At 37.3% G+C, this 17,916-nt stretch overlaps 1 protein-coding gene across 16 annotated transcripts in view; it reads left to right on the top strand.

Moving 5' to 3' along the window:
- The window catches only part of Pdss2 (decaprenyl diphosphate synthase subunit 2), a 302,283-nt gene that overhangs the window by 129,009 nt on the left and 155,358 nt on the right, over positions 1 to 17,916 (top strand). For all 16 annotated transcript variants that reach the window (XR_002386384.2, XR_015450331.1, XR_002386383.2 and 13 more), the window contains one exon: positions 8,355 to 8,489. Coding sequence is in view for 13 of the 16 variants with exons in the window: in XM_021236880.2 (XP_021092539.1) it covers positions 8,355 to 8,489 (135 nt within the window). In the remaining 3 variants the exon portion in view is untranslated. The remainder of the gene's footprint in view (positions 1 to 8,354; positions 8,490 to 17,916) is intronic.

The raw sequence follows: 17,916 nt of genomic DNA, 5'->3' as shown, positions 1-17,916 counted from the left end.
AATATATACTCAAATATATTATGAATTTACTATTGTAATTTCTTCCTTTTGTGTGTAGGAGTAGTAGTAGTAGTAATAGTAGTGATAGTAGGCATTGAGCCCAGGGCCTTTGTGCTAATTATATCACCAGCTCCAACCCCTCCCCACTCCTCTTTTGAGATAGAATCTCTCTAGGTTCCCCAAGCTGGGCTCAAATTTGTAATCCTCCTGTGTCAGCCTCCTAGAATGCTGCAATTAAAGATTAAAGACATGCACACCACACCTGGCTTTTTTCTTTGTGTACCCCTTGCAGTTGGTGTAATTGTGTTGAAATGGAATTTGAAAGGAGTATTATAAAATGTTGTAGCAGTGATTGAGGATTTGAGATACTTAGTAGGCTTGAGTTAAGGAAGAGAAGTTAATAGTTGAGGAAAGATGCCATGATGAAATGAGGTCTGCAGTTAGCCATCTAAAGCATCCTGTGAGAAAGGGACAGAGCTGCCTTAACCTAGGTTTCACCTATTCAGTTTTCATGTCCATGAAATTGTCTATTACTCTAGTGTAGATCTAGAGTAGAATCTTATAAGAAGCAAAGGGGATTTTTCCCTTGAAATTCAACTTACAGACTTTTCAAAATAATGTGATTTTAAATTAATGATATATCTATACATATTAGCTAATTTTTTAGGACTTATATTTTAATTCAGTCAAAATTGTTATTTTAGGTTTGGCACATCCCTAGATGCTCACCAGGCAGCCCTGTATTTCTCATTAAATATTGCAAAAGCCTCGTATTTGGACTCCTTTACTAATTGGTTTCCTCCTCTCTTCACCTAAGTTGTTCTTCCACACCAGTGATAGAGGATTTTTTAAAAATATGATTATGCTTAATAAAATACTATAGTGCCTTCGCATTGTTCTTTGGATAAAAAGCAAACTTCTTACCATGGCCTGTTCAACCTGTGTGGTTTAATCTCTGCCTGCTGCCAGCCTCACTCCCCATTGTGCCCTCAGCCTGGCATATACCTGTTCCTGGGCTGGGAAGACCTCCCCTTGCTTGCTCTCTTCCCCACGCCTTCTTGGATATCTGCCCTTCCTTTGGATCTCAGCTCAGTAATCACTTCCTCAAGGAAGCCGTGAGTTCACTGGTGGAGCTCTTCTATTACAAAGTCTCATTGTACCTTCAAAGCATTTATTTATTGTTGTTTTATATTTGTTTTGTTGTTGTTGGGGTTTTTTTAGTACCAGGGGTCAAACTCAGGACCTTGCACTTGGCAGGAATGCATGGTGCTGCTGAGCTAAGTCCCTGGCCCTGTTGTTTTATGTTTGTTTGTGTTTTTTTTATTATCATCAATGTGTTCTGTTAGATCATAAGTTACACAAACTCCATGCCTGATGTTGCTTGCTATTATACCCATGCCTCAGTTTATATTAGGTGAAAGAATGAATAATGTTTTTGTTTATATCAACTAAAAGGAAAACAATTCTGTAGAACTGTAGTGATAAAGATTACAAGATATTATTTTTGTTGTTGTTTGTTTGATGCCTGGGGATTAAACCCAGGGCCTTTCCTCTGAGCTACTTTCCCAGTCCTTTCTGTGTTTTTAACTTTGAGTCAAGGCCTTGCTGGGTTGCCTCTGCTGTGTTTGAACTCACAATCCTTCTGCCTCCACCTCCCAAAGTGCTGGCTTTATTGGTGTTGCCACTTTCATTCATGACACTTTGATGACCATATAAGGCTTGTAATTTTAATACAATACTATATATATGTGTGTGTGTGTGTGTGTAAAATAAATATACTAAGATGAGAGTATATAAAATCATAGAGTAAGGAAAAACTCCAGATGTCAAATAATCCAGGATTCTGTTGTGAATATCATTATCCAGAAGGTATATCCTGAATATTCTCTTGATTTTTGTCAACCACTCCATTACAGTTTCTTTTCCTGACCTTTTCGATAATATATCCTGAAAGGGGCAAGTATTTTAATGATAATGATGCTTGGAAGGTTGGAAGCATTCCATATCTTTTATTATTTGGGGAAGTAGAGAAATAAACAATATTTGTGGGAGATTATATATGCTGTTAGAAGTGGAGAAGACTTTGAGAGACGAAAAGAGGTGGCATAGAAGAAAGCAAATGTAGGAGATGAGAAAAAAAAACAGATGGCAAACAAGAACAGAAAGAATGTAATTTACTGATCACTTGATCTATCATGTAGTATTTCCACAGTGCCACACACGTTACCCATGTAGTCTGTTCCATACAACAACCACTGAAAGTAGAAATTGCTACTCTCATTTTACAGAAGAGGTGACAGCCTCTGAGTCATGTAGCTGGTGAATGAAAAAAGAATTTTTCAGACATAGGTCTCTCTGGTTCTAAAGCCTACTCTTCTAATTTCAGTTATCAGATAGTTTGTCCAAGAAAAGAAGCAGATGAGATTCACTGTAGCAAAATGAATAAGAGCATTATAGATCCTCAGAGCCTGTTTGCCTGGTTCAAACTGTGACTGTGATAAGGGCCTATCATCTACTAGCTATGGTACCTTGGGCAGTCACTGGATCCCTCTGGGCACCTAATTCACCTCATCTGTTAGATCAGAATAATGGTGGTACTTTCCTCTTTAAGTTGTGTATTAATTTAGTTAATATATAGTGAAATGTGGAGAGCACTGACATACAGAAAGTAATACATAAAGCATTAGCTACATGTTTACTGCTGCTATTATTGTTAATCCCCTGTGAAAGTTCTCATTTCTGAGAATTTTGCGGAAAATGTCAAAGTGTTGCCAGAGCTTTCTCATCAGTGTGACATGGACAGACTTGTCTCCAGGTTCACCTGTTAGAGTTCTTACTGTGTCATCATATCCTGCATCCCTCACCAGACCTGGCTCCCAACATGAACACACACAGCCTTACCATCCTCTCCTCCCTTCTAGAATTACAGACCAATTCAGACCTTCTCTTCACTATTGTTATTTTTAAAAAGGAAGAATAAAGATTCACAATAGGTAATAGATAAGGATCTAGTACTCTGACTTAAAATTTTCAGTTCAAAGTAAAAAAATTAGAAAAACCCCCCATGTTATGATTTCTTGTTCCAACATAGAGTGCCTCCCTACAATTTGGGTCGCTAGGATTTAAGCAGATTCCTACATGATAAAGAATTTGGGACTTTTTTGATAACTCGTTATGATATAACTTCATTACCTGAACTTCATTTTCTCAGGAAATTAGAACTTCTCTCTCTTTTTTAAGTGTATTAGTGCATGTATGTAGTACATAATGCTTACATTCCTTGTGGGAAGTTAGTACATGTACATAACACATCATAATTCCTTTTTTGTACATATATGTAGTACATAATGTTTACAGCTCTTCTGTGGAGTTGGTACATGTACGTAACACATCCCAATTCCGTTTTTTGTTATTGTTTATCCCTCCCCCATCTCTTGATCCCCTTCCCCTGTGAGAATAATCTAGCTTCCTACTTCGTATTATCAGTGTTTTATTTTGCCCTTTATTTTTACTCTGGGTGTTTCATATAAAAGATACCATGTGATATTTAAGCTTGTGTTTCTGATTTATTTCATTCAACTTTATAGTCACAAAATGTTGCAGAAATCTCGGAAAGAAATACACAAAGACCCAGAATTCGGATAAAATAATAAAATTTCTTCTCGCGAGCAGACGCGGGGGGGGGGGGGCAGAAACTAGTCTGGTCCGTATCCCCGCCCCCTTTGTTCAGGGTTTCCCTTTTTATATCCTTTTTAGCCATTATATCATCCCTAGTGGTCTTTGATATGTAAATATAATTCCTGTTCCTATTTACAAGTCACAGACACAAGATAGGCCATATACATTGTAAATTCACCCTAGCATGGTAACTTTGTTAGGTTAATGAAGTTACTGGTTAGAGTCAGATAATCCTCACCTTAAACAAGGAGTTACAGGAAAAGCAAATCTTAAAAGAACACATTACTTATTTTGCTTCTACAACTACCTTAATATTCAATCTATTAAGTTACCTAAAACTTTTCCATATCAAAGGTGCATCCATTGTCCTACAAAGGACTCAAGTTTATCTTTCTTTATGGCAAAGTAGTACTTCACTGTGTGTGTCTTAGTTACTTTTCTCACTGCTGAAACAAAATACCTGACACTTGAAGTTAAAGGAAGTTAAAGGTTAAAGATTAAAGGTTTATTTAGCTCACAGTTTGTAGAGATTTTAGTTCATAGTTGGCTGGCTCTAGGCATGGTGGCAGGGCAGAGGGGCATCACAGAGGAGAACGTTTATGGCAGGCAGAAGACAGCAAAAGCAAGCAAGTAACCAGCGACAAGACACTTTTTGTCCCTTATATCTTATCCAGGCTACCTGTCCTTAGGGTGGGTAGCACTCACACCCTTAATCCTAGTGCACTTAATCCTACCATTGCACCACTAATCGTGTCCTTAATCCCAGCAGAATGATGCTAAACCAATCAGTAGGACTAATTTAGTAATCACACATTCTAAATCCAGTCACCTCTAACAAGCCTCACCTATGACTGCATGTAAATACCATATTTTCTTTATCCTTTTTTCTGTTGATGGACATTATGGGCTTCTTCCAAGATGTAGCTATTAGGAATTGTGCTCCTGTAAACACAGGTATGCATGTATTACTATAATATGATCTTTTAACTCAGGAAGATACCTAGATGGTGAATACCTGTGTCAAATGAAATTTCTAGTTTCAGGTTTTTGAGGAATCTCTATACTGATTTCCATCATTACACTGGTTTATATTCCCACCAACAGTGTAGAAAGGCTCCTTTTTTCCCCACAGCCCCTCCAACATTTGTTATTGCTTTATTTTATTTTATTTTATTTTATTTTTTGGTATCAGAGATTGAACTCACAACCTTGCGCTTGTGAGGCAGGCGTGGTACCACTGAGCTAAAGCTCTGCCCGATTATTTGATTTCTTGATGATGGCGGATCTTCCTGGAGTAAGATGGAATCTCAGTGTTGTTTTAATTTGCATTTTCTAATGGACTGAGATGTTGAACATTTCTTCCTATGTTTATTGGCCATTGTACTTCTTCTGAGAAATGTCTTTTAATTTCACTTGACCATTTTTTTTTTTTTTGGTTCTAGGGATCGAACTCAGGTCCTTGCGCTTGTGAGGCAGGTAGTGGAACCACTGAGCTAAGTCCCCGGTCCTTGCTCATTTTTTGTGTGTGTGTGAATTTTTTGTCTTTTGTTTGTTTGTTTGTTTTTTGGTACCGGGGATCGAACTCAGGTTCTTTGGCTTTGGAGGCAGGCGGCAGCACCAATGAGCTAAATCCCCAGCTCACTTGCCCATTTTTTGATTGGGTAGAACTTCTCTTTTTAAAATCACTGACCCTTCTAAGTTGGTTAGGGGAAAAAATTAGAAGTGAAAAAGCAATAGCTGTTACTTTGCAGATAACTTGAAAGTTTGTCCTGTTTTGAAACTAATGAAATGTTAGGAGATGCCCTTTTACAGGTTTCTCTTAAAGGCTTAAGAGACAAACATTTTTCTTTTTTAATTTAAAAAAATTTTTTTAAATTAATTTTATTGGTACACTTTTAATATACATAATGATCACATTCATTGTAGGGAATTTGTACCTGTACATGACATGTCTGGATTCTTCTTTATTTCCCCATTCCCCTCCCCTCCCATCAACCTTTATTCTCCTCCTTATTTAAAATAACTGTTTCATTTTTTCCCCTTCTATCCTTTTTTTCCCCTTTTCCCCTTCCTTCATGTCCTCCTGTTCCTCTTCCCATTTGAACATGTTCTTCCTGATACCCAGTATCTATTGCACATTTTGGTTCTTATTTACACATTTGGTTTCTCACACAAGAGAATCAATGCAATATTTAAACATATGTGTCCAATTTATTTCATTTAAAAGTACAGTCTCAAAAGTGTGTCCATTTACCTAAAAATGTCTCAAGTTTATCCTTCTTTTTTTTTTTTACCCTCCCCTCCCCTCCAATTTTTTCTTTCTTTATCCAGAGTAATACTCCACTACATATAAAAACCACATTTTCTTTATCCATTCATCCAGTGGTGGGCATCTGGGCTGTTTCCAAGATTTAGCTATTACAAATTGTGCTGCTATGAATGTGAGTGTGCATATATCATCGTGGTATGATGCTTTTAATTCTTTTGGGAAAATGCCTAAAAGGGGCATAGCTGGATCAGGTTTTGAGGACTCTCCATACTGATTTCCATATTGGTTGCACTAATTTACACTCCCATGAACTGTGGAGAAGCATTCCTTTTTTGCACAGCCTCAACAGCACATTGATTGATGTGTTGATGATAGCCATTCTTTCTGGACTGAGATGGAATCTCAGTATTTTAATTTGCATCTCTGGAATGACCAGTGATGTTGAATGTTTTTTCATGTATTTATTTGCTGTTTGTACTTCTTTATCTGAAAAGTATCTATTCATTTCAGATGCTCATTTTTGTTTGTTTGTTTTTGTTTTTGGTACTGGATCAAACTCCAGACCTTGCACTTACAAGGCAGGTGCCAGAACCACTGAGCTAAATCCCCGGCCCCAGATGCTCATTTTTGGAATAGGTCTTTAAATCTGGGGAGGGTGGGGGGTCTGATTTTTTTTTTAGTTCTTTATATATTCTAGATATTAGTTCTTTGAGGAATAGCTAGTAAGAATTTTTTCCCATTCTTTGGGTTGTCTCTTCACTCTGTTGGTAGTTTCCTTTACTGTGCAAAGTTTTTTCTTAAGTAATGAATTAGCTCATTGTTTGGGGTTATGTTAACTTAATTAACTTATGTTGAAGCTAGGTGTGGCACACACCTATAGTCCCAGCACTCTGAGAGGCTGAAGCAGGAGGATTGCTAGCTCAAGCACAGTTTAGGCAGTTGAGTGACTTAGCAAGACCTTGTCTCAAAAAAAAAAAATTATTTAAAGGCTGGAGATGTAGCTCAATGAAGTCTTAATAATTCAATGAAGTATTAGCATACTAATTTTAGTGTTGCTTTTTTTAAACCACATTCAAGAACTAAACTTACAGATTATTTATATATGCTATAATTTAATCTTTTTTCTTCTTTGTTTTTCCTTCCTTCCTTTTTTTCCCCTAGTACTGGGGCTTTGAACCCCAGGCTTTCACACTGATGTACATTCCCAGATCTTTCCATTTTTTGTTTTGAGACTTTTAACGATGCCATTTAGTCTTTGTATTACAACCATTTACAATACTTTAAAAAGAAAATATGGCTGGGTGTGGTGGCACATGCTTGTAATTCCAGCATTCAGGAGACTGAGGCAGAAGGATCACTGCAAATCAAGGCCAGCCTGGGATACATAATGAGTTCAAGGGCAGCCTGAATACATAGAGAGACCCTGTTTCAATAAAAATAAATAGGGGCCGGGGATTTAGCTCAGTGGTTTGGCCGCCTGCTGTGCAAGCACAAGGACCTGAGTTCAATCCCCGGTACAAAAAAAAAAACAACCTCAAATAAAAATAAATAAAGAAAAAAGAAATATATTCCTTTTAAAGTATTTCTAGCCTCAGTTACAGCAAAAATCATAGAAGTTCAATCTTTATAAAAAAAAATGATGTTCTAAATTAAAGCCCTTATTGTTATTACTGCTTTCCATAAGTAATATGGAATGACAAGGTTTCTGTTGATGGCATCCATTTCCATTTACTTGAATGCATTTTTAAATCTTTGGTTTAATCTTTTCTTCTCTGAGCTTCTTTACCTAGGAAGACAATTGTTTTTGGTACCGGGGATTGAACTCGGGAACTTGCGCTTTTGAGGCAGGCAGCAGCACCACTGAGGTAAATCCCTGGCCCTAGAGGACAATTTTTAACCACTGTCCCTTACCACCATCATTACTAAATAGTATCACTTCATCTAAGACTTAGGACTTCGATTTCAATTATTATCAGCTACTCCAAAGCAGATTAAAACTGTGGCTTCCATTTATCAGAGGAAATGATTAAGATTACAAAGTAAAGGCTAGAAATGTAGCTCAGTGATAGTGTGCTTGCCTGGCATACACAAAGCCCTCAGCATCACAAAAAGAATGAATAAATGAATGGTTACAAAATAGGATATAGACAATAGGAAGAGAAGACTCAGGAGGAATCCAGGTTGTCAAGCCTCACAATATGAGGATCAATTTAAGACACCAGTAGTGGGCTCCTCTTGTCTCCTGAAGTTCGTACTTCCTCACCTTAACTCTGTCCTCCCCGAAACCTGTTTCTTTTCAATAAGTCTTGTCCAGTTTTAGAAGTTTGGGCATAGTTGTAGCAGTTTTCTAACTTGAGCTGCCCAATCCTGTGAACTCTGTTAACCTTCTTTCTTTACTTGTTGGCAGGGGCTTTGTACATGACAGCCGGCATAACCTGCAGCTGAGGGGCTTGGTGGTGCTGCTTATCTCCAAAGCGGCTGGGACCAGCAGCATGGACACTTCATGTCAGAACTATGATGTGGTCAGTGGAATCTACTCATGGTAAGAAGAAACTCTTTAGTTCTTTATCATTCTCTAATTCAATGATACGTTAAAATATATTGGCAATTTTTGAAAATAGACTTTTCCTTTTTCTTTTTTTTTTTTTCCAGACCACTATTTGTTCAATGATGGTTTGGGGGATCTTTCTGAAACAAATCACATCCTCTGGTGTCTTGTTGGTACTTGAGATGTTTTTTTAAGTTATATCAAAAAATGTTTAAGTGCTTTTCAGTTTTGTTTCGGTTGAGTTCTACTGTATTTTAATATTATTGTAGGTTTTTTTCTCTTGTATTGTTCTTCTTTGAATGGTTTTAATTTCTGTATGTGTGTGTGTTTGATAATAAAGTTATTTTTTTAAAAATTTTTCCTTTTTCTAATAAGTCTCTGCATCCTCTGATAAATTGCCCCACACATCTGTATCAAATACTTTTATTTCTACTTGAGCAAGGGACCAAGAGTTGGAAGGAACAGGGAGAGAAGGGCGGGGTAGGAGATGAAGAAAAAAGAATTATGATGTATTATGTACATGTACCAACTCTCCATAATAAATGTGATCATTATGTACTACAAATATGTACTGATAAACAAAATTCATAAGTACATAAATATGTATTACTCATTTTTGCTCCATATGAAATGAACTTAAAGTTTTCAGTTTTATTTGTTGTGAATCACTGCATATATTTTAGTAACAGTATATCAGGAATAATTTTATTTAGTCCTAGCAGTATGGCACTGGATAGAAGTAACAACCTACAGGTGGACTTTGGCATGTGAAATTAAAACCACCCTAAAAACATGATGACAAGGGAGTTTTCCTCATAAAAAGAAGGATTTCTAGAAACTTTGACTTATGGCTAATCAACTTTATTGATTTACTTGAAATAATCTATATTTTTAATTTTTCTTTTTTTATTCTTTTTTTTTTTGGTACTGGGGATTGAACTCGGGACCTTGCACTTGCGAGGCAGGCGCCATAACCACTGAGCTAAATCCCTGGCCCTTCTTTTTTATTCTTAGTAATGTTATCAATACATATTTGTTTTTCCTGTAATATTTAAAGATGACTCTTGCTTGCCAGCTACAGTCTAGCGATCCTTCCTCATTAACAAGTAGGCAAAGCCGGGGATTTAGCTCAGTGTTTCCACTGCCTGCCTTGCAAGCACAAGGACCTGAGTTCGATCCCCGGTACCAAAAAAAAAAAGAAAACAAGTAAGCAAAGAAGGGGCTGGGGATTTAGCTCAGTGGTTTTGCCACCTGCCTGGCAAGCACAAGGTCACGAGTTCAATTCCCAGTACCAAAAAACAACAACAACCAAAAAAAACAAATAAGCAAAGAAGGTTACTGTCATGGCTACAGATAACCACCCCTCTAGCCCCTGTCATTTTGTAGACTTTTTAACCATTTAGCCATACAAGTATCTTCACCAGAAAGGCTATCCTGGGATCGTTTTCAGTTCCTACTCATCCTGTAATTTGTATTTGTTTTATACTTTTGGGTTACTGATCATTTTTTATGACAGTTACCTCATTTGACCCTTATAATGCCATAGGTGAGAGTTGTTATTTTACTCTTTAGAAAACAGATTCTAAAACCTTGAGACTTTCAGGGGATACAGCTAGTAAATGGGGAAATTTGAGGCTCTAACCTGGATCTCTTCTCCCTTTCAGATCTCATGTATTTTTTCATCTTTCTATCATCTTCCAAAGAATTTATTTCTCTTATAGATTTGACCAGCTATTAAATTAGTGTATCAAAACAATCTTCTTGTAAGAATGTCTTCAAAAACTTATAAATTGAAAGCAACTTGGAAAGTCTTCAATATGTATACATCTTTCCCCCAACTCTATTTGAATTAGAGCTCAAAACTTTACCATATACCGCTGCCTGCTCCACAAGCACAAGGACCCGAGTTCGATCCCCAGTACAAAAAAGGAAAAAAACTTTACCGTATAGATTTTGTAGGAAACTCTTGGTTAAGTTCAGTTGACATTACTAGAGAAAAATCTGGAATGAATGCTAGTACCCCATTAGTCCCTGGAAAGCAAGTGAACCTCACGTCATCTTATATCCCATGTATCTCTGTTTGCAGTTAGGAATTCCATTGATTTTTCAGCCTGCTGACTTTGACCCTGTCTTGTCAATCATCTGCATATAAATTTGGGCAGCTGGGATTTAGCTCGGTGGTTCCGCCACCTGCCTCGCAAGTGTAAGGTCCCGAGTTTGATCCCTGGTACCAAAAAAAAATAGAGAATTATAAATTTGGGTAGCTACACATACATAATGAATGCCAGCTGTATTTTATTTTAATAATCCTTGGAAAGTATTATTTGATATATAATCAGTGTTCAATATTTATTTGTTGCATAAGTGAATTATCCTAATTGTGCAGAAAACTATTGCTGAAGTTAAATTTGTCTTAAAATACTCTAGGTAAGAAGTATTGAGATTAATATCCTATTTTTATGCAGCCATTCTACAATTCAGGATTTATTATCTGTATGTACATGGTATATTATGATGTTATTTTATATTTCTAATTTCTTAACCTCTAAGAAATAATTGTGTTGCTTCTGATCCTTCCTGTAACATGTTTGGTATATGGTCATTGTAATGTGAGCAATCTGAGTAAAAGAACTTTGCAAGTAGGTATACATTATGAACATAAAACTTTCCAGATAACATAAGTGGGTTTTATATTCAAATGTGTAAAATCCACAAATACTTTTAGGGTATTATTCTGTCACATAGTTCAAGGCTATTTTCTATAATCCAACTTGATCTAATAGAAAGTCATTGGTGTGTTTGAGTGTTTTACACACTTGTTAATGTGAAAAAGTGATTTGTTACAGTACTTTGAGAAGCCATTAATTTCCCTACCCCAAAGTCATTTATTTGGCTCCTGCTTCCTTAATTGTTCAAGTGTAATTTTTGCTGGAGGCTTGTATCTAAAATGCTGCAGTGAATTTTTTAACATTTGAGAAAAATAGTGATTTGGGAACTTTATACTTCACCTCCATACTACTGGGATTTAGATTGTTGGTGTTTTTCTCTCATAAACCTGACTTTGATGCCAGTTGATGGAACCTAAGTAAATTACCTAAGGGACCAAAAATGAGTGAAGTGGTCTTATTTTGTTTGGCCTAAGGACATAGCTGGTGCTGTGGAAATGTCTAGTGAACTTATCGCATAAGGCAAAAGAGGCAGAATTTAGACCAAAATGCAACTTTAGGCCAACTGCACTTTGAAAAACAGACAGGAGAGCCATATTTATAAACATGGACTATAAATATCCACCATAGCCTTTTGCCAACAAGACTATGGCCTTAAGATCTATTCCATCAATCCATACTTTTAAAAAAGTGATTGTAGGGCCAGGGATTTAGCTCAGTGGTTTTGCCACTTGCTGCTCAAGTGCAAGGACCCGAGTTCAATCCCCAGTACCAAAAGAAAAAAAAAAAAAGTGATTGTAAAGCCAGTAAAAAAAAAAGTATTACTAAATTTATAAGTATCTCTACCCATAATTGATAAATTTGTACAACATCCCATTCTATTTATGATAGAATATTTTGGTGGATATATAAAAGATCATTATAATATGTAACAGACAATATTAAAAATACAGTCTTTTCCAATGAAACATGATTATTAAATTTAAAGAAATTCAGGTGAATGTTTTGACTAATGGTTCAGCTTTCTCAGTTGTTTTATAAGAACTGACTCAATTTAGTCTTATCTAATGATTACAAACTGAATATATTTTCCTATCCTTCATTCATTGAAATTTCCAAATGCCTGAACTGTAGCAGAAGAGACTGAAACAAATATACCAAACACATTTTCTTTTCTTCCTGAGTACATAGTTGGACTACTTTTCTCACCTTCCCTTGGAGTTAGCTGGGTCATATGACTGAGATCTAGTCAATTGAGTATGAGCAGAAATTGTATTTTCTACTTCCTAACCATAAAAATCTTGCATTTGTATTTCTCCTTAAGCAGTTGATCTTGAAGGTGGCCTATTCAAGATGAAAGATGCTTATATCCCTAAATCATTCTTGGAAGAGAGCCACCTGCCCATCAGGATCAACTACATCAATTTGATGTATGACAGAGAAAATCTGTTTGCCAAACCACTTAAATTTTAGGTTTAAGTCAGGCATGGTGGTGCACTTCTATAACCCCAACACTCTAGGAAGCTGAGGCAGAAGGATCACAAGTTTAAACCCAATCTGGGCAACTTAATGACTTGTCTCAATATAAAAAAGGGCTGGGGATATAGCTCATTGCAAAGGCCTTGAGTTCAATCCCTACTACAAAAGAGGGTTAATCTCTTAACAGCAGTAAGTGTTATCTTAATATACCTTTACTGTTTCTTTTAATGTTATTATATCACCCAGTTGCCCTGTCAATTTGGTAATCTGCTTATTCCCACTCTTTTACCCTTTTACTTCCCATACATAGTAAACCATCCACTCACAAGTGTTTCTAGGTCTCCTTTTCTTTCAGTGTATTTCCCCTCCCCAGTTCAGGTCTTTTGTTACTTCATGTGTTGACTTCAATGACAGCTATCTTTCTGGTCTCGCTGTCTTAAGATGCTCTTCCTTCTTATTTTACCTCTCAGGTCTTGCTTAATTGAACACCCTAAACTCCTGCTTTGATCACTTATTAAATAAATATTTATTAAGCACTTACTAGGTACCAGGCCCTGTGTATATTGCAGGTGATGTAAGCTGAACAGTGCATAGTATTTGCCCTCAACGACCTTAGCATCAATCCAAGGAATGTACAAGTTTTTCCAACACCTGTAATACAATGCTACAGAGTATAAACAGTTCTGTGGAGAAACTAAGGATGTTGAAAGGAGGAAAGGAGAAATAAAATTTTTAAATGAGGACCTTTTGGGCCTTATAAATAGGCCTACTGGTGAACTTTGAAGGTAACTAGGAGGCCAACAGTCATATTAAAGCAGGTGAGTGAGTGAAGCTTGGTTGTATTCTAGGCAAAGGAAGCAAGGAGCTGACTGGCCAAAGCCATAGGATTTTGAAGTACCTGCCAGTGCCCAGAACAGTATGTACTTTGTGATAGGCACTTGGTACCACTGTTACATGAATATGTGAATTTATGGAACAGATTAACTTTATTATGTATATTAAGTGTTACAGACTGAATTGTGTCCTCCCAAAATTCGTGCATTGAAATCTTATGCCCCAGTGCCCTCACAGTGTTACTTTATTTGATGGTAAGTTTTTTAACAAAACAAATCAAGTTAAAATGATGTCATTATTTTGTGCATTAGGAGGGGAGGGGGCTTGAGGGGGGAAATGGGATAAAATAAAATAAAATTTATTTAAAAAAATAAAATGAGGGTTTTAGAGTGGGCCTTAATGCAGCATAACTGGAGTCCTCATAAAAAGAGGACATTTGGACACAGGCGCATAAATAGGAGAATGCCCTGTGACCTGAAGATGGCCATCTACAAGCCAAAAGGAGAAACCTGGAACAGATTCTTTGCTCACAGCTCTAGCAAACTTGTGGAGTAAGGAATAGAAATGAGGAGATGAGGTAGAAAAGAAAGCCTGAAGGCAGAGTGTGAAGGGCCTAAGTAATTAAGGCTGTATCTTGGAGAAAGAGGGAAACTATCCAAGAGTCAGCAGAGTGAACTTGGAAACTGGAAACAGACTTGCACCACTGACTAGCTGCTTCAGAAGACAGTTCTGTGAATTCACTGAGTGAGAACTGGGAGTAGAGATGAGAGATAGAGCACTTGCTTTCACATGTGCAAGGCCCTGGGTTCAATCCCCAACACTGAAGAAAAAAAAAAAAGAATTAAATGAGTGAATAAAGTAATGCATGGATTACATTAATAATCTGTCATATAGAACACATTTATCTGATATTTATAAGATGCCCATGCAAGTGAGATCCAAGAGCTAGAGAACCAGCCAGGGAGTTACTGAAGTAGTCTAGGCAAGAGCTGACAGGGAAAACAAAGATCTGGAGGAGCTATGGAGTTGTTCCCAAAGTACTTGGTTAAAAATTCATGGAGTAGCTGGGTGTGGTGGTGCACGTCTGTAATCCCAGCACTCAGGAGGTTGAGGCAGGAGAATTGCCGTGAGTTTGAGGGCAGCCTGGGCTACATAGTGAGCTCAAGGATAGCCTGAACTACACAGCAATACCCTGTCTCAAAAAAAAAAAAAAAATTCCTCACCTTTTTTTTTTTTTTTAAGTCATGTTCCTTTTATTTCTAAAACAAACATCAACTTCCAGGGTTGGCTTAGAGCTTTGCCCTCAAATATTTGCCCCTGTGTTCTACCCAAACTTTCCACTCATGGCAAAGGACTCCATTGTACTTGCAAAGCTGCTCCCAACTGGTCTCTCTTCAAAGCCTCATGTACTTGCCAGTCCCTTCTTTTGAAGTCCAATAGCATGGCCAAGATAAATTAGAAGTTTTCAGCACTGCTTTGACAGGAGATGGGAGAAGACAACAGGAAAATATAGGATACTATGACTCTAGATAATCACACCAGAAGATGTAGTCTACCCAATCTCGGCTGCTGGTCCATCCATCCTAGTGTGTGCTTTCATGAGGAAGATACCAAGTTAGTACCTGTGGCAGCCCCAGAGAAGTCCCCTTCTAGAATGGTGGTTTTCTCAGTTCAGCATCAGCATCCTCTGGGACCTTGTTAGAAATACACACTGGTAGGCCCCATTCAGATCTATTGATTCAAGATCTCTGAGTGCTGGGCTAGCTGTCTTGTTTACCAAGTCCTCCAGGACAGTTTGATGCACTTTTTTATTTTTGTATTGAACCCAGGGCCTTCACACTGAGCTACTTCAACTCTTTAAAATTTTTTTTTTAATGTTAAAACATAATCATGTGTGCCTGCTATATCACTAAGTTGCCCGGGCTGGGCTCAAACCTGTACTCCTACTGCCTATCCCTCCCACAGTGCTGGGACTATAAGCTTGCCCCAAACTTTTCCAATTGCTTTGATGGTTTTGAGGAGTGCCGGTCAATTATATTGTAACATGCCCTTCTTTGGAACTGATCTGATTTCTTTCTTTACTATCAAAATGGGGTTATAGGTTTTTAGGAAGATTATTTATATTTCATTTTTCTTTTGAGACAGGGTCTGAATATGTTGCCTAGACTGGACTTGAACATGTAATACTTCTACTTCCTCCCAATTAGCTGATGTTATGGTGAGATTAAAAACTCCATTGAAAGTCTACACAGCAGAATGAGCCAATGTGAGGACAGAATTTCGGATATAAAAGATAAGATTGCAAGTAGTGACCAGGAAAAGAAAAATTGCTTCAAAATTGTAAGGGACCATGAGAAATCAATCCAGCAGCTGTTAGATGATGAATCAGAAGAAACCTAGAATAGCAAAAGCAATTCTAGGTAGCAAAGACATGGCAAGGGGTATCAAAACCCTCAACTTGAAACTATACTACAAAGCTACTGTGATAGAAACAGCATGGTACTGGCAAAGAAACAGACCTGAGGACCAGTGGAACAGATTAGAAGATGCAGAAACAACTCCAGACACACTCAGCCACCTCATCTTTGACAAAGGACCCAAACACCCTCACTGGAGGAAAGATAGCCTCTTTAATAAATGGTGCTGGAAAAATTGGGTTTCAACTTGCCAAAGATTAAAACTAGACCTATATCTCTCACCATGCATTAAACTAAAATCAAAATGGATTAAAGATCTAAATATTAAAACAGAAACACTGAACCAGCTGGAACAGAGGTTAGGTAGAACTCTTGAAGACATTGGTGTAGGAAAAGATTTTATAAACAAAACCTCAGTTGCCCATGAACTAGCACAAACAGTCAACAAGTAGGATCTCTCTTTTTTGGTACTGGGAATCAAACTTGGGTCCTTGCGCTTGTGCAGCAGACGGTGAAACCACTGAGCTAAATCCCCAGCTGGCATCTCTTCTTACTAAAAAGCTTCTGCACAGCAAGAGAAACCACCAACAGTGTGAAGAAACAACCCACAATGTGGGAAAAAATTTTCACCTGCTCTTGCTCTGACAAAGGTCTACTATCTAGAATCTATAAAGAACTTCAGAAAAAATCAGACCTCCCAAATTTAAAGACCCAATCCAAAAATGGGCATCTGAAATGAACAGACATTTCTCAGACAAAGAAGTAGAAATGGCAAATAAGCATATGAAAAAAATGTTCAACATCACTGGTCATTCGAGAGATGCAAATGAAAACAAATGAAAGCTGAGATTCCATCTCACCCCAAAAAGAATGGCTGCTCTTAAGAAATCAACTAATAACAAATCCTGGTGGGGCTGTGGGGAAAGAGGAACACTGCTCCACTGCTGGTGGGAGTGTAGACTGGTGCAACCACTGTGGAAATCAGTATGGAGATACCTCAAAAAGCTAGGACTGGAAGTCCCATTTGACCCAGCTATTCCCCTGATGGGTATCTTCCCCAAAGAATCATTCCACAGTGACATATGTGCACCCATGTTCATAGCAGCACAATTTGTAATAGCTAAAACTTGGAGGCAGCCCAAATGCCCATCACCTGGAGACTGGATAAAGAAAATGTGGGTTTTTAAAAAATAAAATGGAGTACTACTCAGCCATAAAAAATGAGAAATTAGAGACATTTATAGCTAAATGGATGCACATTGAGGCGATACTCTTAAGTGAAATAAATAGGACACATATGTGTAAATACCAAATAGTTTCTCTGGTGTGAGAAACTGAAAGTGTAAATGAGGACTAAAAGGTATAATAGGTAATGTGAAATAGGAAGAAAAGGTGCAAAGGGGAAGTGGGAGGGGTAGGGGAAAGGAAAGAAGGGAATGGAATTAATATGAGAAAATGAAAAAATGGAAAGAAAGTGTTTATAAATAGGGAGGGATGGAGGAGTTGAAGGGAGGGCAGGGGAATGGGGAAAAGATAAGAACCAAGAGAGATTATGTAAAGGTGCAAATTTCCAGTGATGAATGTCATTATATTGTATACCTAAAATGTACTGATAAAATAAAATTTTAAAAAATTCATGGAGCAATATTCAAATCTATTACATCCTCTTGATTTCTTGCCTTTTTCCTGCCAATAATTCCTAATGTGTTCCAGGGTGAAAGGTTTAACTAGGTGTTCAATTGAACCAAAGATCCTGTGGTCAAATAAGCACAAGGGTATGCCAGATGAGAAGCAGAGTTTAAAAATATTTCATTTCAGAATTCTTAACGTAAGTTGTATACACATGGTACCCAGTATGAAGCTCTAAGAAGAGATACCCTTTCCCTGTTATTAAATTACAGAACCCTTTAATCCTTCAGCAGAATATCAATAGAATGCTGCAAAAGTTTCATAAATGTTAGTCTATTTCAAGATGCCTAACTTTGAATGCCAATGGCAATTCTATGAGGCAGAAATACACTTTCA

This window comes from Heterocephalus glaber, unplaced genomic scaffold (genome assembly GCF_053883595.1).
Source record: "Heterocephalus glaber isolate CG9 unplaced genomic scaffold, H.glaber_assembly_v1.0 deba00000942, whole genome shotgun sequence".
Lineage (NCBI taxonomy): Eukaryota > Metazoa > Chordata > Mammalia > Rodentia > Bathyergidae > Heterocephalus > Heterocephalus glaber.
The sequence above is the reverse complement of the archived record's forward strand: the minus strand, read 5'-3'. Positions and strand labels throughout refer to the sequence as shown.